Source organism: Haliotis rufescens, unplaced genomic scaffold (assembly GCF_023055435.1).
Source record: "Haliotis rufescens isolate VD_foot unplaced genomic scaffold, xgHalRufe1.0.p SCAF_5, whole genome shotgun sequence".
In the NCBI taxonomy this organism is placed as follows: domain Eukaryota; kingdom Metazoa; phylum Mollusca; class Gastropoda; order Lepetellida; family Haliotidae; genus Haliotis; species Haliotis rufescens.
The window spans coordinates 12,686,580-12,712,392 of NW_025964223.1; the positions used below are offsets into that span (position 1 = coordinate 12,686,580).

Consider the following 25,813-nt stretch of genomic DNA (forward strand, 5'->3'; position numbering starts at 1 on the left):
GATCAGTTATTTGTATCAATGTTGTTATTTACATCATTGCTGTAATTTGTACATTGTTATTTGTATCAATATTGTTGTTTGTATTATTATTGTTATAGATATCAATGTTGTTTTTCATTTCATTATTGTTTTTTACAACAGTTGTTATTTATATCATTGTTGTTATTTATATCAGTGTTTTTTCCTTGTATGATAGGCACTGCTTCCAAAGAAATATAACAAACTATTACCTAATGCCTCATTGTATTCATAATCAGTCTTTTAACATATTTCCACTGATTGTATAAGATATATTTGTTTGTTTCTTGTTTAACCGACACACTCAGCAATATTCCAGCTATGTGACAGCAATTTGTAAATAATTGAGTCTAGACCAAACAATCCAGTGATTGATAACCTCCAACAATCCACTCTGTTGGGGTACACTGACATGCAATATTCAACCAAGTCGCCGAGGCTGACTACCTGATTCATTACTTTGCCTTGTATGACCAGCATAGGCTGGACCTGTGAAGCTTCAGGGTAGAATAGGTCTTCAGCAACCCATGCTTGCCATAAAAAGCGACTATGCTTGTCGTAAGAGGCAACTTACGGGATCAGTAGGTCAGGCTCGCTGACTTGGATAATGCATGTCAATGTATCCCAAGTACGTGGATCGATGCTCATGATATCAATGACTGGATTGTCTGGTCCAGACTTGATTATGTACAGACCGCCGTCATATAGAAGGAATATTGCTGAGTGCAGCGTTAAACAAACAATACAATGTAGGCTGCTGGGGACCTATTCAAACCTGGAATCCCCATTGGCCTATAAGCCGTGATATGTCACGTGTCACCAAACAATATTTTGGACTGAAAAGAACACATCCTTCCAGGTAATATATTATGGGTTTTTTTCCCCTACTTTTTTAAAAAATGTTCAAATCCTGTGATTCCAAGGAGGAATTATAAGCTCCACAGGACTCCATGCTTGTCATACAAGCTGGCTTACGAGGATCGGGTGGCTTTGCATCAGTGCTCTAAGCCATGGATTAGTTATTGCTGGAATATTACTAGAATAAATATTGCTGGAATATTGCTAGAATAAATATTGCTTAAATATTGCTAGAATTTAGCTGGAATATTGCCAGAATAAATATTGCTGGAATATTGCTAGAATGAATATTGCTGAAATAATGCTAGAATTTAGCTAGAATATTGCTAGAATAAATATTGCTGGAATATTGCTGGAATAAATAATGCTGGAATATTGCTAGAATTTAGCTGGAATATTTCTAGAATATAGTTCAAATATTGATGGAATACAACTTGCATGGTGCTAGATTGTTGATTTGATATTGCTGAAGCAATAAACAACATTCACTGAAATGTTCAGGTCATTTTAAGACATCTAAAAAAAAAAGGATCAGATTCAATAATTAACTTCTTTACTTATATCACTTGATACGGTTAAGCCAAATTAGTGATCAGAACCAGTGCTTAGTCCATCTGAGGCACAAATTATTCAAACAAATTCCTAAATGATATCAAGATAGACACAATTTTATGGATAACAACTTCTTTAATACTGTGAAAAGCGACGTTTCGGTATAGATCCTTATACCGTTGTCCAGTCTTGCTTGACAACGGTATAAGGATCTATACCGAAACGTCGCTTTTCACAGTATTAAAGAAGTTGTTATCCATAAAATTGTGTCTATCTTGTCATCCGTCAACTTCTAAGCAATGCCTATCAACAAATTCCTAAATGATATGCCTCAGTACAAGAGGAACAGTGTGATGTTTCATTTTACAGAAATGGTCTTGTATCAATGCCTTGTTTCAGCCGGAGCTGCCCAGCCACACTGACAGTGACGACTGTAAGTCACTGTACCCTAGCCTACACTGTGGCTACATGTAGTCTAACAGGCTCTACAGATGAATGACATCTAATGTTGTGGAAATACCATGCCTCACTTGCCAAACATCGTCAGTCAAGTAGAACTGTCAATTAGTATTTTGTCAGCGGATGAGCAAAATACTTATGAGAAAATAAAGTCGATTGTTATAAATGTCACCAGTTCGGAATACAGTCTGGGCAGAAATTGTTCTCCACCAGCATTTAAGGCTTCAGCAGCTCTGATTTTCGACCCATCACATCAATGTTGTCAAAACCCGTAACATTTTTAATGTTTCTATTTTTTAGATTTTAGATCCTTATATTAGATAATTTACACTTTAAAAAACCAAACTGGAGTTTCAAGGTAGCAGGGACAAATCAACCAGGAAGGTCTACCAGTTCAAATGGAGATGACATATACCCTAATGTCGAAACAGCACAGCCCCTTTTAACAATAGCTGATAAACCTGAGCTGTAGGTCAGTGACTAATCCTTCAATTATTCTAATGCTTGCCGTAAAAGGCGACTTTGCTTGTCGTAAAAGGCAACTAACGGGATCGGGTGGTCAGTCTGGCTGACTTGGTTGATGCATGTCATCGATCCCAAAATCCGTGGATCATTGCTCATGATATCAATCACTGGATTGTCTGGTCCAGACTCGATTATTTACAGACTGCCGTCATATAGCTGGAATATTGCTGAGTGCGGCGCTAAACAACAAACCAACCAATCTTATTTACTACATGTTTTACCACTATATGTACCAATGAGGAAATGTTTATATTTTCAAGTACATTTTCCTACATAATTGTAAGAAATATCCAAGGGAGATTGTTAAATATTAGCCAGTGTGCTTTAATCGACTCGCTTACATTCCCCCCAAATCTCATATTTCAAACCAGCCATTCCCTATTACTTGAATAACCCACATTCTCCCTATGTTCAACCCTTTTGCACTCCATAACCCATGTTTCACCCACAAATAAAGCTGTTGCACAATATAAGAGTTTAATATACTATAAAAAGGCCTATCCAGTCACATTCTGAACACTCTTGGTCACACAATGCCCAAGGTATTCGGGTATTCGTCACAGTGGTAGACTTGAGACATCAGTGTTTGCCTAGAGCCTAGACTTGCACAAATCTCTAAGGCAATAATTAGTAGTTTAAATCATAAGTTCTAGATTATGTAAATAATAAGAACAAGTTGTCCCTATAAGAGACTAGAGTCCTAATAGAACACTCCACATATTTAGACTTGCCTATTAGGAGGATAGAATTACATGTACTACACATACATGGACTTTTCTTTCAGTACAGCCTTGGAGCAAGGCTACCTATAGCCCATCACCCACATAAACAAACACAAGCCTACACACTGCAGCGTCTTGATCAAGGCGTGGCCCAGAATATCTACTGAGAGTACGCAGTGAATAGTCAGGTTGCTGGTAGGGCCTACATTATGATCTAAATGCATCAAGACCTGTATGTCACAATAAAATGTGCTTCAAACACAGCAACTGTTCACATGTCATCATGTTCGTGTTGGGATTATGACAAAGAGTTTACAAAGCATTAGAAAAGATAATGTAGATCCCATTTCACAATTCTAAACAATATCAACCAAGTCAGAGAGCCAGATCCCTGATACTGTAGTCTATGACAAGCAAGGGTTGCAAACTTCTAGCACAACTAGTAGAAACTGTATCACTGCCTGGCTTCCCTTGACTAAATCTAGCCTCTGAAATGAACATACCGTATTCGACGTAATAAGCGCCCCGCTCTAATAAGCGCCCCCGGAGATATTTGCTAATATACTGGCTAGTGAACAATCCCAATTAGCACCCCTTCCCATTGATCAATGTACACAAGACTTATCTATTTGTGTATAATACGTGTGTTATATGCATCCTTAATTGTGGGGAATTAGATTCTGGAAAAATATATCTGTCGTATATAAACATTTCAGGCTGTCAGCATAAACCACGAAATTTACGATCTTTTAACCCTGTTGTTTTTCACCAAAATAATATTCTAATAAGGGCCCCCTATTTCTAATTTTGAGAGCGCCCTGGGCGCTTATTATGTTGAATACGGTATATACAGAAAATAACAGTTGTCAATGTTAAATTATAGTAATAAAATATAATAAAAAGGAGCCAGAGACTTTCTTCATTCTTCATTTTCAGATTTTCCTGACACTGCAGTAATCTTGACTTGCCCACTATTATAGTCTTGCATTGGCTGTATTGGATATCTTGTTTAAGAGTCTGTGTGACAGACTATAGCTTCCCCTGACCTTGCAGATCACTGCTGGTGTTACTGCTGCAGGAGACAATGAAGGCTGCTAGACAGACTTGCACAAGTCTCTAAGCCAATAATTATTAGTTCAAATCATAATTTCTTGATCATATAAATAACAAGAACAAGTTGTTCCTAGAAGAGATTGGCATACTGTCCACATACCTAGACTTGCCTATTATAAGGCAGGGCAGGCCGGTAGCCTAGTGGTTAAAGCGTTCGCTCATCACGCCGAAGACCCGGGTTCGATTCCCGACATGGGTACAATGTGTGAAGCCCATTTCTGGTGTCCCCCGCCGTGATATTGCTGGAATATTGCTAAAAGCGGTGTAAAACCATACTCACTCATTCACTATTATAAGGCTAGAATTACTATACACCTATGGACTTATCATTCAGTTCAGCCTTGGAGCAAGGCTAGCGGCTAGAGAGATGAGGGTACTAGCCTTAATCCCAGTCACAGCTGCACACCTAGACCAGGGGAAATTCCAGTCTGGGGGTCCATCAAGACTGGTGATTACTACAAGTTAACAATTCAAGACTTAGGTGACATGCTGGTGCTTGCATGGTTCAAACTTAAACTGTTTTTCCAGTTTTTGATTAATTGAATAGACCTGCAACTCTCGTAAACAGCAGTAACAGTCCTCACCTCCAACCACTTGTCTGAGTGTAGCCACGCTGCTAACAGTCCAGTCCATTGAGCTTACAAAAGCTCAATAGAGAAATGTATTACATATGGTGGATGGAAAGGGTCTTACAGTACTTCCTTAAGTGTGAATCAAGGCTTTGGCTACACGTATTGAAAAAAACTGCCAAGATGCACTAACAAGACTTCCTCAAGTGTGAATCAAGGCTTTGACAATGATATAGATGAAAACTGCCAAGACATTCTTAAAGGACTCTCAAAAATGTGATTTGATGATTTGACCATATGTATTTTGAAAGCTTCGAAGGTGGACTTACAGGATATGATCATGACAGCCTTCAAAATACACGTGGGTCATTTAGTAAGAGACTACTAAATTGTGCTGAGGACAAGTAAGAATCCAGTGATCATGATGATGGTTGTTCTAAAAGACTGGTAGCAATGGTGAGGTGAGGTGAAATATGGTTTAACGTCGCGTCCAAGATTATTGCACTTATATAGCGACGTGCATGCACGTGTGTGTGTGCGTGTGGCTGCTTGTACTAGTCCGGACTGATGCCAATTTATAGTGCTAGCTCACTGAGATACCATGCCGCAGTTTAAAATGAATATCCCACTCAGAAACAGTATACTGGCTCCGAGCCGACCAGTCCTTGTTTTAGCCCCTTAAAGCCAAGCGCCAGACAGGGTAACAACAAGTACCATCTTTTAACGTCTTTTGGTATGACGCAGCCGGGGATCGAACCCTGGACCTTCCGCTCTCCGGGCGGACACTCTACCACTAGACCACGGAGGCGGTCTCTGGTAGCAATGGAGTGCTGTAATTGAGAACCAGTTCTTAAGGCTTCAATTTTGATACAAATTGGAACCCAATAAAACTGACAGAAACTGTCCACATAGTAAACAGTTTTGCCTTATTGCATCTTCCTGAGGCAAGGGAGTTAACTGACTGTAAAAGTCCAGTTTCCACCCTTGCCGAACTAGGCTGGAATTTCATGGCTTGATCGTAGCACCACCAGTGGCTATTACGATTTGTGTCCCTTCCATGTCCCTCCGACTGACCAATAAGATTCAAACCTCTCATACCACTTGCATTTGTTTCAAATAAAGTGAAGAAGATTTGATCTATAATCAAAATCTATATTATAACAAACAGGTCTTCGTTCGCGAAGTGCAGAAATCATGTGAGCACCATATTGTAAATCTGCATGTCAGTTTTTGTTACTCGACTTCGATTGGACTATGCATAGCAGCATAGACCCATTAGTCCAGCCAGTATAATTCCATAATTCGAGCATAGTTTGGCAAGGGTGGAAACTGGACTTTTATAGTCAGTCAACTCCCTTGCCTCGGGAAGATGACTTCGCCAAGCAGGAATACAGCTGTACAAAGTCTGAGGTCAAGGGAAATAAGGTCTTTAAAAAGTGAATTTCTAAGGTTGCCCAGTTAAAAAAATGATCGTACCTGAGATGAAAGGTGGCTGCACAATCATGTACACCAATACTGAAACCATCATCTGCAGTCACCAGCTGTTGACCATAGAAACTAATGGCAGAATAATACAACCACTCATTCTGCATCAATCATGACACATGTGGAGTTCTCAAATCCTATTTCTCAATACAACATATAAATCTCGGTGTTTTTGAAATTCCAAAAAATTGATCAGTACTACTTATTACATGGTATTGAGGGAGTATTGAGTGCCATTTGATAGTGTAATCAGCATATAGATCTGGCTCCACATATTTCATATACGGTTATTAACCAGATGGCCCACAGCTGTTATTTGAAGCCAGAAGTTAGAATTACAATAAAACACAAATGTGTGAGATCTCATGCAACTCAGGAGACAAATATATTGGAGAGAGTGGGTGAGTGAGTGAGTGGCTGGGCACTGCCATTTTGCTTGAAGGAAATGCAAGTGATATGAGTGATATGAGAGGTGGAATCTGGCTGGTCACAGGGGGGACATAGAAGGGACATCACTCTTAATAGCCACTGGTGGGGCTACAATCGATCCCAGAAATTCAAGCCAAGTTCAGCAAGGGTTGAAACTGGACTTTTATAGTCAGTTAACTCCATTGACTCAGGAAGATGCACCTAACGTAATCATGTAACCATGACATTGTTGTGCATCTTTCTAACTGTATTCATAGACATTACCCAAAGTTGTGACTCAGCGCCACTTATGAAACGGACGGATATTGATCAGTTTGTTTTATGTACATATTCATCAATCCAAGGAAGAAGCATTGATATGAAATGAAGACTTCTTTCTTCCATTGAAGAAATATGCAATTTTCAGATATTATTATAAATATATCTACATCATGATATATGCTGAAAGGGTGTCTGAAATATATTTATTAATGTGGTGATTTGGATAGAGCTATTTTAGTAACTGATGATGACAACTATTTTCCTCTCAGTACTATTACTCTAGTGCCCGTTCTACGTGTTTGACTTGTGACATCATCACGATTATCACAAAAACATGATCATAATCAATTAACAATATTAGAAAGCATGCAGTATTCCTGTCATCCTTGATAGGAAAATCATACAATTTTCATTCGTTTGTTATTTATTATTCAGTGGAATATATCATTTCCCTCTTGTCACACATTGCTGAGTGTCAAATGGAGCTTATCCACGCAGCACATAACTAATAAATTCAACACTTCCTCAACGGTGCATCTGATACCCTTGGGAGATCAGATATAGCAGGGTTTCCTTCACAATAGTTTTTTTCTGTTTTATGTTAGCTGGGCTTGTAGTACATGCAATGAATTCCCATAATGACGAACAGTAAGCTTAATCAACTCATAGTGAAAACGCACACCACATATACCACCCTATTGATGAATTCTAATTCCCTTCTTTTGAAATGGACCAGAAGCTATTATAATGGATGTGTAAGAAGCAGAAATCCCTGGAGGTATACAAATACAAGAGCGTGATCAGACAAGGAACTGATATAGATCTCGTCACAAGCAGTTCTTTTTCCTTAACAAGGGTGTTCTACTTCCGATTGGACATTTCTATCTGAAATATTCATGATCCGTAGTAATCCACTTGCACACACTATGTCCTTATTCAATTAAACAAACAATGTTGTTCAGCAATAACTGCCAGGAATACAATTAGGAAAATAATCATGCCATTTTTAAGACATAATGACAAACACTTTTCAAAATCATTTAAATTAATGTGAAAGGTGCATTTAAAGTCAATGTTCTAGAAACATGACAATGTTGTGGGGTTCCATCCCAAGTGGTTCAGTTCTCATAAAGTAGAAATACTCACATTACATGCTACACGTAGAAGCTATTTTAATAGGGTCATATCCCTGTGAACATCACAATGAACTAACAAGCTTTAAGTGACATTTCAGAAACTGGCATTTCATAAAACAATGTTATTATGAGATAACACACATATTACAAAGTAAACAAAAATATGTAAATTTCTTAGAGATTTACAACACATTTATATCACAAATATTGAGAATTAATATCATCTAATATTGTTCAACATTATTTACATCAGTATGATATAAATCACGCTAATAATTATCCCATATGTATCATGTGCTTAGTTCATAGGCATAAATGTATTGATACAGCTGAGCATATCAGTGACATAAATATTTCAAGGTTTAGTTCGCCATAAACACACAACAAAACATAAAAAACACCATGAGTCAACAACCTCACATCAATTATACATCCAACTGACAAATTCAAAGCAGCATGATCAGTGAACCACAGTAATTAAGCTGTTGTTTTAATGAGATTGGTTAAGTGCTATTACAGACAAACATATATGAATGTAAATTTAGATAAATATCGCCAAATAATAAGATTAAACACTAAACATTTTTTACATTTGTTAGTAGATGGTATTTAAAACTGTACTTCTGTACACTTTTTTAATATTATTTTAAATAATTGTTTGCAAAACTTGAATGAATAAACACAAAGTATAGCTTCCATGTATTTTTAATATAGGTTTAATTTCTTACCTGTTATAAAATATAACAAAAATTCGAGCAGTCTGTTGTAAAAAAAATAAAAATAAATTTCCCATTTCAGAGATACACACGCTATTGAAACGAATTGCTAATACCGCAATTTACTAATTTTCTATGGTTCAGAAAAATGTTGTTTATAATGAATATGATTATCTATTATTATAGCTGTAGCCCCTGAAACACCTGTGACAAGAATAGTGTTCAGAGTTCAGTGAATTGATTGAAATAATTGATCTATATTAATGAGACAGTGTTCTTACCATGCTGCGTGCAAAACCAGTAGAAAAACGGCTGGCACCACCAAATCGTCTGAGCCGACGGACCATCGTCTGCGAAACACTACAATGCCTGGCATTTTGCAACATACAACGCGCCAGGTAATTTGTGTATCAAAATTTCTCCATTTTTCTTGGTATTTTCCCTGTAACGAATGTTGTCTAGGTGGCTCAACCCATTGCACAGTACATATCCAAATGCGAACACCGTTTTTTCGCCTGCTTCGAGCGATGTTGACAGCCGAAGCTGATGAAGTTGGATTCGCGTAATATGTAGTAAGCAGTGATCTGATTGGTCGAGCGGTGGTCATTCACCGCGCACCTGCTACGGGAACCGGAAATACGGAAATGGTCAGTTCTGAGACGATTTTGACATAAACAGAGGAAATTCCGTAAAGACCTGCTATTCAATCATGTAATTTAGTGATTAACCATTCGTTTCTGCATTACAAAGGTATGTTTATGGATAATTTATGCTCTTAGGTTTGCTCCTTTAGGCTGTTGGAAAATGTTGACGTTTGACAGAACGTACAAATGTGAGAAGCTAGTCTCACGTTCAGTGCCACATTGGCAGAATTTACCAAAATATTGTTGCTGGAAGGCAGTGCTGAATATTGGATCAGTTGACCCCCAGTTTGGATTAATAATCCAATCCAATAATCCGCTTTTGTTACACGTGATAGCTACGTAGTTGGTCCGTATTTGGAGTTAACTGAGCTTTGGTTCAGCTCGTTAAGGTCAAATTGCTCACTGTCGGTTCCATTTCCTTTTGCATTTCCGATAATATTGTAATTGTAACTAATACATGTACGACAGCTGCGATCTTTTAATATTTTCGGAATTTACATATAAGAGAACAAGTGTCAGGTACACCCATATATATGTGGACAGCAATTTGTTGCAATTTTATGTCAATTTTGTGTCAGTTTAAAAGCAGTATTGAAATAGGCTTCAATTCGATTGTCAAACAAATTGTGTTATAATAATTTTGACATGTTGAAATTAAACTTGATAAAATGCACACTAGTTAAAAGAAACATATTCAAATGCATCAGTTTGGGCATTAATATGAAATACATTTTGAAATGCAACTTTTGTCAAACAGATCATTCAGATTACAGAGTCTGATTTTGCTGCTACTGATCGATGTCTAATTATATTTGGTAAAATGTTTATCGATACAGAAAGTTAAATAGATCTATGAATACAAATATGATAACACACCTACATATTAAGTAAATTGAAGCCAACTTCTGTGCATTTTATCCACAATAGTTATTTTCTATAAATCATGATAATATAATTATTTTGCAAGGACACATCAATGACAGCCCTGTTTCCGTGAATGATAGGCCTCGTCTAAGAGTATACAATCAAACACTGTTGTGTCGAAATTGAAGGGAACTACGTAAATACTGCAAGTATGTGAGATTTGTAACTTAGACACAACCAAAATAATGACTAAAGAAGGAATATGCAGGGCGAAAGTATTTACTTCGAGACAACCGTATGTTTGACGCATCAAATTTCGTCACAATGGTGTTCGTCTGTATGTGCAACAGATGTCAAATTGCACAAGATTCATCAGTAGCACTTGACATTTTTATCAAAATTTAGTTCCATTCAATCTGTACAAGAACATAATCATGATAATAGTGATAATACCAATCAAGCCAATATCCGTGCACCAGAAACTCTTCAGACTTCCAGCCTCATTTAGCTGCATCTTCTGTGGACTAAGTGTGTGGATTGTATTATGTTCATCTTTAAAGAGAGAACGAAACAGGTTTTGAGCAGATTGTAGATTTGGGCTTCAATTGCAATTGCTTTGTTTGTCTCAATGTAACCATGGTAACAGGCGACATTTCTAGGTCAACATGTTTAAAACAACATCATCCATGTACCCCACAAACTTCTTGATCAATGACTGCTAGTCTAGTCCAACCGTATTATCAATGCTAGTAATTATTAAACTTGATACTGAATAACTGAAATCTTGTAATTTATGCGTTTTTCAACATTGATAGAATTGTAATACAAAGACATCAACGACTTCTGCCACGGGTTGCATTTCATGGCTTCTAGGGGTTAATTGGTACAACATTTAAGTTTTAACATAGTAGGTTCATGAATCTCTTTTTATTTCAGACAACAGATTTAGAAACTGAGACATCCACCACCAACATGTGGAACCGAAGGCGCCCCAAACTTCAGTTTCTCTTCAGCCACAAGTTCTTGCTGTGTTCATGTGTTCTGTTTGCACTGTTCTTGGTGACATTTATGTTCCTGTGGCCACCCTCTAGTTCTAAGGACAGATCTCTAAACAGAATACCTCGGAACCTAGAGACTAATGAGGTGGTTCAGATGGCATCCTCAAATAAAATCAAAATCACAGACAGAGAAACATCTTGTACATTTCATACTTGTTTGGAAGTTTATCATTGTGGGTATAACGATGACAATAAAATTACGGTGTACATATACCCTATTAAAAGATATGAAGATGAAAATGGTAAGGAGTTGACGGTGCCAAGGTCTAAAGAATTTGAGGAAATATTACAAGCTGTTGCAGATAGTCCGTACTATACCGATGACCCTGAAACAGCATGTTTATTCATCCCTTCCATTGATCTCCTCAATCAGAACAGTCTACGATTAGGGGATGTAAACCGAGTTCTGGCGTCTTTGTCGCAGTGAGTAAAATTTGAAATGTTTTTGTCCTTTCGTGTTGTATCGGCTTGAGGGGCAGTGGGGTAGCTTAGTGGTTAAAAGACCTTGGTTCAATTCAACCGAGATCCGAGCTCGATTCCCTGCACGTGTACAGTGTGTGAAGCCCATTCCTGTGTCCCCCACCGTGATATTGCTGGAATATTGCTTAAAGCGACGTAAAAGCATACTCGCTCTTTGCTCTTCGCGATTCGCTGTGCAGAGTTGCGTCCCTTGGGCACGCCAGAAACCTATGATTGTGGGTTCGAATCCCTGTTCGCCCCAATTATGTTTCTAGGTTTGTCAGCACCATACCCGTGCTCGTGGGTTTCACCGAAGTGGTAAACGTCTTAGACCTGCATCACTTCGGGCTTTCCTTCCACATTAAGCTGACACGCCGTGATATAACTGGAATACTGTTAGAAGCGGCGTTAAACCCAACTCACTCACTCACTCCTGAGCTATGTGCAGATGTGAAGTATAAATAATGCCAGGGGCATGTGGTGTCCCAGTTATCTAAGGTGCCACAAGTTGTGTCCCTTGGGCATTCCAGAAACCTGATCATTGGTTTGAAGTCCAGTTCGGCCCAATTATGTTACCAGGTTTGTCAGCACCATACCCCGATTCGTTGGTTTCAATAAAGTGGTACATGTCTGAGACCTGCATTACTTGAAATCTGACATGTCATTATATAACTGGACATCTGTTCAAAGCTGGGGGACACGGGTGGCCCAGTCGTGTGAGGCGTCATGATTCGCCGTGCAGAGTTGCGTCCCTTGGGCACGCCAGAAACCTATGATTGTGGATTCGAATCCCAGATCGCCCCGATTATGTTTCTAGGTTTGTCAGCACCATACCTGTGCTCGTGGGTTTCACCGAAGTGGTAAACGTCTGAGACCTGCATCACATCGGGCTTTCCTCCCACATTGAGCTGATACGCTTTCCTCTCACATTGAGCTGACACTGGAATACTGTTAAAAGCGGCATTAAACCAAACTCACTCACTCATTCACTGTTCAAAGCTGCGTTAAACCCAGCTTACTCACTATTTATAATGCCTCTTCTTTGTTTAGCTGGCAGGGTGGCGCCAACCATCTTCTGTTCAACATGCTGGCGGGCAGTTCCCCGGACTACCACACAGTGCTGGAGCTGGCTACTGGGCGGGGCATCCTGGCAGGAAGTGGCTTCTCCACCTGGTCCTACAGGAGGACCTTCGACATCTCCCTCCCTGTGTACAATCCCCTCATCTCACACATAGACCTCCCCCAAAAATCTTACTTGTGAGTACTTGTTTGTTTTCGTTTTGTTTGTTGTTTAAAGCCACACTCAGCAATATTCCAGCTGGTGACAGTGGTTTGTAAATAATCAAACCTGGACCCGACAAACCAGTGATCGACATCATGAGCAGCCATCTAAAAAATGACAGTGACATGCAACAGCGAGCCTGACCACCCAATGCCCCGGATCTTCATGGGTTGGGAATATTTTAATGCAGATATAAAAACCTTTTGCTACACTCATCCCCCTGTCAAGGTTCAGGGATAGAATTGATCTCCTGTAACCTATGCTGTTATATGAGGCGACTTTGTAGATCCCAATTGCGTTGATCGATGCTCATAATATCAATCAGAGGATTGTCTGGTCCAGATTTGATTATTTACGGACTGCCATCATATAGCTGGAATATTGCTGAGTGTGGCGTTAAACAACAAACCAACCAACCAAATCAGGTGGTCTGATTTCGTGATTTGTGATGATTGTGTCATTGTACCCTGACACCGTAAAAAGTTGCTCATAATATCAATCACTGGTTTGGTCCTAACTGAATTACTTACAGGCGACTGTTAGATGGAATATTGATGAGTGGGGCATTATCATGATTATATAGCAGAAAAACCAACATATTTAGTTGGCCAAGTTATGGTATGCAGCGTCAATTGTCTTGTGATATGTTTCCAGAGAGGAGAGACAGTGGCTGATTGTGTCGTCTCAGAGTGGCCTCCACACTGAATACCGGGACGTCCTGGACAAACTTGTGTTGGAGGACAACCGGGTGTTGGTCCTAGACCGCTGTGGGGACGACAATCACACGTGGAATGTCACACAACGCTGCACCAGCAACGCCAACTACGACTATCCTCAAGTGCTTCAGGTGGAACAGTAGGCTGCATGCAACCACCTACCACATTTACATCATCAGTAGACCACGACATTAACATCATCAGCAGATCACCACATTTACATCATCAGTAGACCACGACATTAACATCATCGGAAGACCATGACATTTACACCATCAGTAGACCACGACATTTACATCAGCAGTAGACCACGACATTAACATCATCGGTAGACCATGACATTTACACCATCAGCAGATCACCACATTTACATCATCAGTAGACCACGACATTTACACCATCGGTAGACCACCACATTTACACCATCAGTAGATCACCACATTTACACCGTCAGCGGACCACGACATTAACACGATCGGTAGACCATGTCATCTACACCATCAGTAGATCACCACATTTACAACATCAGTAGACCACGACATTTACACCATCGGTAGATCACCACATTTACACCATCAGTAGATCACCACATTTACACCATCAGCAGATCACCACATTTACACCATCAGTAGACCATGACATTTACACCATCAGTAGATCACCACATTTACACCATCAGCAGATCACCACATTTACACCATCAGTAGACCATGACATTTACACCATCAGTAGACCACCACATTTACACCATCAGTAGATCACCACATTTACACCGTCAGCGGACCACGACATTTACACCATCAGTCGACCGCGACATTAACACCATCAGTAGACCATGACATTTACACCATCAGTAGATCACCATATTTTACACCATCAGTGGACCACGACATTTACACCATCAGTAGACCATGACATTTACACCATCAGTAGACCACGACATTTACACCATCAGCAGATCACCACATTTACACCATCAGTAGATGATGACATTTACACCATCAGTAGATCACCATATTTTACACCATCAGTGGACCACGACATTTACACCATCAGTAGACCATGACATTTACACCATCAGTAGATCACCACATTTACACCATCAGTAGATCACCACATTTACACCATCAGTAGATCACCACATTTACACCATCAGTAGACCACAACATTTACACCATCAGTAGACCATGACATTTACACCATCAGTAGATCACCACATTTACACCGTCAGTAGATCACCACATTTACACCGTCAGCGGACCACGACATTTACACCATCAGTCGACCGCGACATTAACACCGTCAGTGGACCACCACATTTACACCATCAGTAGATCACCACATTTACACTGTCAGTGGACCACGACATTTACACCATCAGTAGACCATGACATTTACACCATCAGTAGACCACGACATTTACACCATCAGCAGATCACCACATTTACACCATCAGTAGATGATGACATTTACACCATCAGTAGATCACCATATTTTACACCATCAGTGGACCACGACATTTACACCATCAGTAGACCATGACATTTACACCATCAGTAGATCACCACATTTACACCATCAGTAGATCACCACATTTACACCATCAGTAGATCACCACATTTACACCATCAGTAGACCACAACATTTACACCATCAGTAGACCATGACATTTACACCATCAGTAGATCACCACATTTACACCGTCAGTGGACCACAACATTTACACCATCAGTAGATCACCACATTTACACCATCAGTAGATCACCACATTTACACCATCAGTAGACCATGACATTTACACCATCAGTAGATCACCACATTTACACCGTCAGTGGACCACGACATTTACACCATCAGTGGACTGCGACATTTACACCGTCAGTGGACTGCGACATCTACACCGTCAGTGGACTGCGACATCTACACCATCAGTAGATCACCACATTTACACCATCATTAAACTACATGTAAACATGTAAATTGAACTGTGAAACATTACTTTATTGTTCCAACATGTCTGACATAATGCCATTTTCAATTGTATTTTAAGGAGTATTATTCTCAACACTTTTGTTCTTTTTCAAAAAGCATCAGTTGAGTAACTGGATTGTACAGTGAGATAAGATGGGTAAGAGGAGTGTCAATACTGAAATTCCAATCAAAAACAGTTGTATATCTACTCCAGAAATATCGTAACAATATCAATAACAATGGTAACGTGAGTTTAGATAATGTCAAGTACAGTGCCACAATCAAGTAGCCATTTGAACATAAGGAGAGATAGGGTAGCTGAGTGGTTCATGCTTTCACTCTCTGCTTCAAGGCCTAGGTTCAATTCCCCAAATTAGTACAGTGTGTGAAGCCCATGTCTGGTGTCCCCCACCATGGTAGTGCTGGAATATTGCTAAAAGCGGCGTAAAACCCCCTTTCACTTGAACACTTTGGAAACAGGCATGTGTATTTATTGCAACGTATCGGTTGTGTGCAGGATGCCAAGTTCTGCGTGGTGTTGCGAGGGGCGCGGCTGGGGCAGCCTGTTCTTAGTGATGCGCTGCGGTCGGGCTGCATCCCCATCATCATCGCAGACGGCTACATCCTCCCCTTCTCCGAGGTGCTCGACTGGACCAGGTAATTGCAATCCAAATTCATTTAGTATCCCCCGGCATATAATGTGGTGGGATATAGTCATCACCTCACTGTCCGTCCATCCGTCCAACCATCTGTAATTTCGTTTCTGGAGTGTAACTCGAAAACCATTCAACATTTTTCAACAAAACTAGGAGATGTAAGGGGGTGGATTTCGTTTCCGGAGAACAACTCAGAAACTGTTCAATATCTTTCAACAAAACTAGGGAGATGTGGCAAACAGATACTGAAATGGTGCCTGTTGGTATTTGTGGACTTTTGACTGTATGAAACATTTATTCTATTTTGTTTATGCGTCATATGTCCCTATGTAAAAGCATCATTATCAATGTATCACAGAATCGGCATCACAGTGCGAGAGGACGACATCAGCGGCCTCCTGAACATTGTCAAGGCGTACAGTGACGACCGCGTGTACGAGATGAGACGCCAGGTGAAGTTTGTCTGGGACAACTACTTCAGCTCCATGAAGGCAATCACCATGACAACCCTGGAGATCATCAATGACCGCATCTTTCCGTATGCCAGTCGCAGCTATGAATCATGGAATGACATCCCCAATAAGGTGAGTGAGTGAGTGAAGGAGGATCACAGCCCCACCGCCGTCATATAGCTGGAATATTGCTGAGCGCGGCGTTAAACAACAAACAAACAAACACAGCCATACTAGCAGTAGTACAGTTATCTGACGTGAATTTGAGTTTACTTTAATGCCGCTTTGATCGGCATTTCAGTTATGGCAACAGGCAGTTTAATCAGTTAATACGAAAGGGATGAGTGTGGTGCTGACAAACCTAGACGTTTAATCAGGGTGAATCTGTGATTTGAATCCACAATGGTAGGTTGCCGGGAGGCCAAAGGGAGGCAACTCTGCACTGCAAGTTTTAACACCTTAGACAACTGGGCACCCATCCCCCTGCAGTGTTTGTGAGAGGACTGTATAAGACATTTCAGTTACTACCTATGTTAAAAAAGTCATGAAACTGCCTGTCAAGCCAATATATGGACAGATGAAGGAGGAATTTTGTACGTACTCAGAAAATGACAATGACCAAAGGCTTGAATGATCTCTTTTTTATCCATAATATCATAGTGTCTCTTAATCAGCCTTGTATTTACCTGCCGGCCCCGTGCTGACCTCGCCCCCCCCTTTCTCTTCCAGGAGGCAGTCAACAACCCCTTGTTCCTCCCCCTCACCCCCTCCAAGGCCCAGGGCTTCACGGCTGTCATACTGACCTACGACCGACTGGAGTCACTCTTCCAGGTCATCAAGCAGGTCGCCAAGGTGCCCAGTCTGGCCAAGGTCGTCGTCGTCTGGAACAACCAGAATAAAGCGCCTCCTGCAAGTAAGTCTGTCCTGAGAATGGATACACTAATAACTGACTCAAGCATTGCTTTACTTCCATAGCCCTCTGCACTCCATGTCTTGAATTCATGTTTCCTTGTTTTATTTGGAGTTGCATAAGCATGATGTCAGAACAAAGTTTTATACACACACCTGAAATTCAAGGATTTGGGAACCATTAAAAACACCCCTCACTTCTTTTTTTTTCAGTGTCGTCATGGCCGTATATCGGAAAACCTGTGAAAGTTGTCCAGACCAAGAAGAACAAACTCAGCAACAGGTTGGTGAACCAGTTGGATATGGGGGGCACGGGTGCTGTGCAGAGTTGCGTCCCTTGGGCACGCCAGAAACCTATGATTGTGGGTTCGAATCCCGGTTCACCCTGATTATGTTTCTAGGTTTGTCAGCACCATACCAGTGCTCATGGGTTTCACCGAAGTGGTAAACGTCTGAGACCTGCATCACTTCGGGCTTTCCTCCCACTTTAAGCTGACACGCCGTGATATGACTGGAATATTGTTAAAAGCGGCGTTAAACCCAACTCTCTCACACAGTTGGATATGCTAGTGACACAGGTTTAGTTGGGCACACTTGGGGAGATCTGGATCTGTGCTTGTCATGAGTTCCATAGCCGGGATATTGCTGAGTGCGGTTAAACAATCAAAACACTAACATTATGAATCAGCTCCATTCTCATGGGTTTCTCCAAAGAAGTAGACATTGAAAACTTTGAGCTTCCCTCCACATTCACTGGTATGCCTTGATATACTGTCAACCACCTCCCTGGTCGGACTTGTAAAGATCCGGGGTAGAATATGTCTTCAGCAACCTATGCTTGTCATAAAAGGCGATCGGGTGGCCAGGCTCGCTGACTTGGTTGATGCATGTCATCGTATTTCAATTGCGTGGATCGATGCTCATGATATTAATCACTGGATTGTCTGGTCCAGACTCGAATATTTACAGACCCCTGTCATATATCTGGAATATTACGGAGTGTGGCGTTAAACAACCAATCAACCTCCCCGGTTGAGTGGAGAGTGCCTCTGCCTGGTGAGAGGAAGGTCGTGGGGTATTGTTGTTAAACTGCGGCATGGTATCCCAGTGGGGAACACACACACAGACACATGCATGCACATCGCTATATAAGGGCAAGAATCTTGAATGCGACCTTAAACTCCATTTCACCTCCCCTGACATACTGTATCTGAAGTAATCTTAAAAGGGATGTGCCCAGTTTCTTCCAAGTTTAAGTCACTATAATGTGTTAATACAATAAATTTTAACTGTTATGCATCATGAGATATGAGCAAGCTGACAAAGTGCTGTTTAGAGGCAGTGGAATCAAATTGGCTGGGACTGCCAACTAGTATGAGGTGAGTCCTCCTTTAAGGTCACTCATCAGGTTTTCTGTGTGGCAGGTTCTTCCCCTATGATGAGATCGAGACGGAGTGTATCCTGGCCTTGGATGATGACATCGTCATGTTGACAGCCGATGAACTGGAGTTCGGCTATGAGGTAATGTCTTAATACTTCACATACCTGTTTCAGGCCGATATGCGGTTTTTGGTCAAGGGGAGACAATTTTGCCTTTTGTTGAGAGAATTAGTCCCCCTTGCTTCTAGGGACCCAATATTATATACTACTCGAAAGAAGTTTAATAACGCCCGATTTCTTTCATATAACTGTAGTGAATCAGCGTTGAGTGGTTGTGCGGGCCTGTCCTTCTACCTGTTAGTTCCGGTTGGGCCATGACAGATTATCTGTAGTAATATGGAAGAATCAGATGTTCTTTTACTTCTTTTGAGTTGTTTATGTAAGCACATGACAGTCTTATCAGGAGTAGCAGTAGGATTTCATCAGGAGTAGCAGGAGGATTTTATCAGGAGTAGCAGTAGGATTTCATCAGGAGTAGCAGTAGGATTTCATCAGGAGTAGCAGTAGGATTTTATCAGGAGTAGCAGAAGGATTTTAATAGGAGTAGCAGGAGGATTTCATCAGGAGTAGCAGTAGGATTTCATCCGGAGTAGCAGTAGGATTACATCAGGAGTAGCCGGAGGATTTCATCCGGAGTAGCAGTAGGATTTTAATAGGAGTAGCCGGAGGATTTCATCCGGAGTAGCAGTAGGATTTTAATAGGAGTAGCCGGAGGATTTCATCCGGAGTAGCAGTAGGATTTTAATAGGAGTAGCAGGAGGATTTCATCCGGAGTAGCAGTAGGATTTTAATAGGAGTAGCCGGAGGATTTCATCCAGAGTAGCAGTAGGATTTCATCAGGAGTAGCAGTAGGATTTCATCCAGAGTAGCAGGAGGATTTCATCCGGAGTAGCAGTAGGATTTCATCCGGAGTAGCAGGAGGATTTCATCAGGTGTGTCAGTAGGATTTCACCTGGGGACCAAGCTTGATTTCTGATAATTTTCATTTAGGTCCACTGAGCACCAATAGTCTATTGATTTGTCAAATGACATGACTGAGGATGATTCTTGCCTTTGAAATAGAAGACTTAAAAAAAAGCAAATAAGGGACTGGTTATTTATCATTTGGGGGTAGAGGTGGGATGTGTGCATCTGTCATCCCCTCGATTTGATATAGACCAGTCACTAAATAGTGTTCAAATTTACCACTTTTTTATCTGAAAAATTACAAGCATGTCATTTTTCGTCAGTTTCATCAGATTTTCATCAGATTATTGAGACTGGACATCTCTGGTGTTGACGTTATATGTTTATAGTCTGAAAAAGCAAACATACAGAATGTGGCTTTTATTAAGTTAGGAAAGTTTCTCTTTGTGAAGAATTGACATGCATGAGGGTTCTGTAGGTGTGGAGGGAGTTTCCGGATCGTCTTGTGGGCTTCCCATCTCGTCTTCACATGTGGGACAACAGCACACACAAGTGGAAGTATGAGTCAGAGTGGACCAACGCCATCTCCATGGTGCTCACTGGAGCTGCCTTCTATCACAAGGTACATAGACTACACGATAATAAAAATAATAATAATAATAATAGAAAGGTAGATATAATACATATGATGATGATGATGATGATGATGATGATGCCCGTGAAGATCCAGGGTAGAATAGGTCTTCAGCAACCCATACTTGCAGTAAGAGGTGACTATGCTTGTCGTAAGAGGCAGCTATCGGGATAGGGTTGGCAGGCTTGCTGACTTGGTTGATGCATGTCAATGTATCCCTATTGCCTAGATCGATGCTCATGATGTCAATCACTAGATTGTCTGGTCCAGATTCGTTTATTTACAGACCGCTGTCATATAGCTGGAATATTTCAGAATGTGGCGTTAAACAACAAACAAACAAACAAACAAACATGATGATGATGATGATGATGATGATGATGATGAAAAATGACTTTACATACGCATGCACAAAGTATATGACATTTGATTATTCTCAAATCCCAAGGGAGCTTGTTACTACTGTTTCATTATGTACTTTGGTTTTAAAAAGAAGGAAACTGCCCGGTAAGATAATGGATCTGTAATGAGAAATAATATTATTTCTACGATATAGCTGGAATATTGTTGATAGTTGCTGTTATCCCATCAATGGCTTACCCCCCTTCTCCTTCAGTACTTCAGCTACCTGTACACCTACTCCATGCCCGGCAACATGAAAGTGTGGGTGGACGAACACATGAACTGCGAGGACATAGCCATCAACTTCCTCATCGCCAACATCACCGGCAAGGCCCCCATGAAGGTGACGCCCAGGAAGAAGTTCAAGTGTCCGCAGTGCGTCAACAACGAGATGTTGTCGGCCGACCTGACCCACATGGTGGAGAGGTCGGAGTGCATCAACCAGTTCACCAGCATCTACCAGGCCATGCCACTCAAGAGCGTGGAGTTCCGGGCAGACCCCGTGCTGTACAGGGACAGCTTCCCCAGCGTGATGAAGAGATACAACAAGATAGGGAGCTTATGATTGGGAGTTGGACAGGTATATCAGCTCCCTAGGGCTACATAGTGCTGAAGAAGGTTGACAATATTGGGAATTTATTATCAGGGGATTATATACATGGTTCAAGTATATCAGCTTTCCCAAAGTGCTGGTGAAGTGCAACAATATTGGGAGTTCATGAGTGGAGAAGTTTACAGGGCTCATGTATATCAATGTCATCATGGGGCTTAAGGAGCAGGGTCAGACACAACCTCTTGTCTGTTAGTCCGAGACTAGTGAAAATCCAGAGGGTCCAGAGGATTCTACCAAAATCGAGATATTTTGTGTAAACTACATGTCCAAATGAACTCCGGACAAGTTGGATGTGACCAATAGTGTCTACCCTGTGGAGTGTACCCACACTGGGAACTCTGATTGGAATATTAGTGTTTCAACTGCCCCAATGTCTTGAAAACATTTAACACTAGGAGTCAGTAACTGGGAAGTTTCAAAGAGCTTTGCAATATCCACTTGACCTGAAGACATTTGCCCATGTCAGGAGTCGGTGTTCTGGGACAAATACAGGGCTAAGTGTATCACAAGGTTGCAACACATACCTGTATCATCCAACTGGATGATGTTCTATAATACATCTAACTTCAAAGAAACCATTTTTAAGCCCTGATCAAATCATCGAACGGATGACTGGAGGATTTGGTCTGTATGTCTCTATGTTGCCTGTATGTCTGTATGGTTGTCTTTGTATGATTGGCTGTGTGTTTGTACGATTGTATGTTTGTCTGTATGAATTTTTATGACATGAATGTGACCAGATTTGTTTGATTTCATCAACATTTGATATTATCTTTTAAATGCATTTTGAGTGTAGTGGCCACTAACAGTACTGAAGAACCTGCCACTCTCATATTGGCTGAACTAATGGGTGTATATGGGGAGTTATTCCACTGCTGGTTTGCGACAAAGTGGACAGCAGTGATGGTGTCCCAAACTTGTCTATTTCCATAGTGTTGCAGTCTATGAAAATATAAACATATAGCGTATCCCTTCAGCAAGCCACAGTGTTCATGTATGTTGTCTCATGGAACACATGTTCTCTATCTTTGATATGTCTTGTTTTATGATCAGTGTTCAAAATTAAGCTTGTAAGTCAAAAGTCCTTGCCAGAGCCTAATCTTACAAGTCAAGATTTAGGGCGTCTAGAATCAAATTCCATTGGAAACAATCTCATTAAAATCAGATCTTAGTTCTCGCTACCGCTCTGAGGACATCCCATTACGGGTCATGTCAGACCGACCTTGTGCCAACTTTGACCGACCAATGGAATGACCAATCAGAAGGCAGCTTTCTCGTGCTTTACGGCACAAATTTCAAATTGGCGACTACGCTTCGAAACATATTTTGATAAATTCCCGATTACAAATTTGAAACCTGAACAAAAAAACATTCTGGAATGGCTAATAGATGGTCTAGATTGTAAGGATTCAGTTGTTAAACTCGTAACTATCGTTCGGGATACCCCATGTGAAAGTTTTCGAGATTGCATGATTAGAAATCACGTTCCGACTGTCACTTTCATTATCTGGTAAGCGACGCACTGATTGGTCGAATGAAAGGTCGTTCTGACGTGACCCGTTATGTCTTCAGATCTTTGTTTAGCGGGAGCAAGAACTAAGGTCTGATTTTAATGAGATTGCATTGGAAAAAACTCAAGGACCCTGAACCCTCCTTAATTTCGAGCACTGCACTGAAGCTGAATAGCAACAGGACTTGAATCTCCAAATCTTATCTGTGATATCATGTTACCGGTAGATTTGATTCATAATAGATGTCTCATATATCTTGTTCCTTGATACAACTCGTCTGTGGGTTGTAGATCAGTTGGAGGTGCTTTAAGTCACTGGAGGATTTGAAGCAGTAGTTAGACAAATATCCATGTGCCAAAATCAAATTATTCAAACGTAGATTTTTATGAAAAATGATCAGCTTAGAACATGTAGAATACATAGACAGACGTAGTTAGAGTCCATGGTAGGATTGCAGTTTCCTGGGTGCAACATTGTTTGGCTAGATGAGACATGCTGCCCAGATCCTGCTTGTCTTGAAGGTATTTCTCTAACCTCTGCTGTCTGCATCAGGCCATGATCTCCTTTAGAACCCCACTTAGTGGTCTCGGGTTAGTTCCCCCCTTTTTATTCTGGGGCTAGTGCCCCACTTTTCTGTTTGTTTGTTTGTTTGTTTGTTTGTTGTTTAATGCTGCACTCAACAATATTCCTACAGTTTACTTCACGGTTTGGGACGTTGAAATGTTTGATAGGCATTACTTATTGCACTCAGCAGTATTCCAGCTATTAGACGGCAGTCTGTAAATATTAATAATCGAGTCTGGACCAGACAATCCAGTGATTGACATCATCAGCAATGATCTATGCAATTGTGATATGATGACATGCATCAACCAAGACAGTGAGCCTGACCACCCGATCTCGTTAGTTGCATCTTACGACAAGCATAGACGCCTTTTACGGCAAGCATGGGTTACTGAAGACCTACTCTACCCCAGATCTTCACGGGTCAACTTTTCTGTTAACGTAGTACCCCACTTAGCTGTCTAGAGTACCCACTTTATATCCTGGGGTATCCCACTTTTCTGTCTTGGGTTGGTTTTAAGGGTTAGGATATATAGTCTAGCTACGATTTAATTTGAGAACAGTGTACCAGTGCCAAATATATTTAGAGATGTTTTACCAGTTCATCGTGAAGACTGTTACTATTTTCAGAATCAAGTTACACAGTTAATCATCACAATGTAAATGTAGTGCCTCTCAGATGAGGTAGTTAGTTGGTAGAAGAGGCTGTTATACTCCTGGATTAGTTCAACCCCGCACTAATCACTTCATAATGCCTACTGTAGATTTCATTTAACAAAATTACTTACATCAATGTGATCAAAAACATCTAATTCTGCAAATACCATACCTCTATCACATCAATGCCATAATCCCTAGGGGTAATCCCCATTTTAGTGTCTGGCACCCACAGGCAAAGACTCACCCCCATTTTAGGGCCTGGCACCCACAGGCAAAGACTCACCCCCATTTTAGTGCCTGGGACCCACAGGCAAAGACTCACCCCCATTTTAGTGCCTGGGACCCACAGGCAAAGACTCATCCCCATTTTAGTGCCTGGCACGTACAGGCAAAGACTCACCCCCATTTTAGTGCCTAGGACCCACAGGCAAAGACTCACCCCCATTTTAGTGCCTGGCACCCACCTGCAAAGACTCACCCCCATTTTAGTGCCTGAGACCCAAAGACTGACAAATAGAAGGGTCCAGGTAAACGTGGTAAATCCCTATGGAGAACCTGTATGTTAGATGTAAGTAGTTTGAAGTGTTAGTACCAAAGAGACTTCCTATGAGTGTAACATCACTCTACTCCTGTATCTAGTCCATCTAGTCGGCATCAAAAACATTATTTTTGTTCATGTATAGCCACGAAGAGCCGCATAATCAATAAACTGGTTGCCTGATACATAATATTTGATGTTCAGATGTAATAATTATGTACCACGACATGTCTCTAGAACCATTTCTGAAGCATTTAAGCTCATGAAACCTACGGCAGAAAGGATAAAAGATCCGTGAATGAGTAGGTGAGGTGAGGTGAAATTGGGTTTAACGTCGCGTCCAAGATTATTGCACTTATATAGCGACGTGCATGCACGTGTGTGTGTGGCTGCTTGTACTAGTCCAGACTGATGCTGATTTATAGTGCTAGCTCACTGAGATATCATGCCGCAGTTTAACATGAATACCCCACTCAGACACAGTATACTGACTCCGAGCCGACCAGTCCTTGTTTTAGACCTTTAATGCCGAGCACCAGACAGGGTAACAACAAGTACCATCTTTTAACGTCTGTTGGTATGACGCGGCCGGGGATCGAACCCCGGACCTTCCGCTCTCCGGGCGGACGCTCTACCACAAGACCACGGAGTAGGTCCCTGTGAATGAGTAACCATAGCAACGGATGAATGA

The 25,813-nt window shown here is 40.9% G+C and overlaps 2 protein-coding genes across 12 annotated transcripts in view; one reads left to right on the plus strand and one right to left on the minus strand.

Moving 5' to 3' along the window:
• The window catches only part of LOC124138229 (diacylglycerol lipase-alpha-like), a 177,374-nt gene extending 167,957 nt beyond the window's left edge, over nucleotides 1-9,417 (minus strand). For 4 of the 10 annotated variants that reach the window (XR_007218346.1, XR_007218345.1, XM_048384150.1 and 1 more), the window contains exon 1: nucleotides 9,125-9,417. Coding sequence is in view for 8 of the 10 variants with exons in the window: in XM_048384150.1 (XP_048240107.1) it covers nucleotides 9,125-9,219 (95 nt within the window). In the remaining 2 variants the exon portion in view is untranslated. The remainder of the gene's footprint in view (nucleotides 1-9,124) is intronic. The other 6 variants (XM_048384141.1, XM_048384140.1, XM_048384139.1 and 3 more) reach the window with 3 other exon arrangements.
• A 35-nt stretch (nucleotides 9,418-9,452) lies between these two features.
• LOC124138230 (exostosin-2-like) lies at nucleotides 9,453-23,117 on the plus strand. Of its 2 annotated transcripts, none has more exons than XM_046504782.2 (11): nucleotides 9,453-9,593; nucleotides 11,288-11,832; nucleotides 12,919-13,125; nucleotides 13,805-13,997; nucleotides 16,355-16,494; nucleotides 16,852-17,077; nucleotides 17,675-17,858; nucleotides 18,068-18,137; nucleotides 19,279-19,375; nucleotides 20,679-20,822; nucleotides 21,451-23,117. In XM_046504782.2, the coding sequence occupies exons 2-11, from the start codon at nucleotides 11,324-11,326 to the stop codon at nucleotides 21,799-21,801; spliced, it is 2,121 nt and encodes a 706-aa protein (XP_046360738.2). In that variant the 5' UTR covers nucleotides 9,453-9,593; nucleotides 11,288-11,323; the 3' UTR covers nucleotides 21,802-23,117. The 2 variants fall into 2 exon arrangements, with proteins under 2 accessions (XP_046360738.2, XP_046360737.2); XM_046504781.2 differs by having other exon boundaries at nucleotides 9,460-9,490.
• Nucleotides 23,118-25,813: the final 2,696 nt, after the last annotated feature.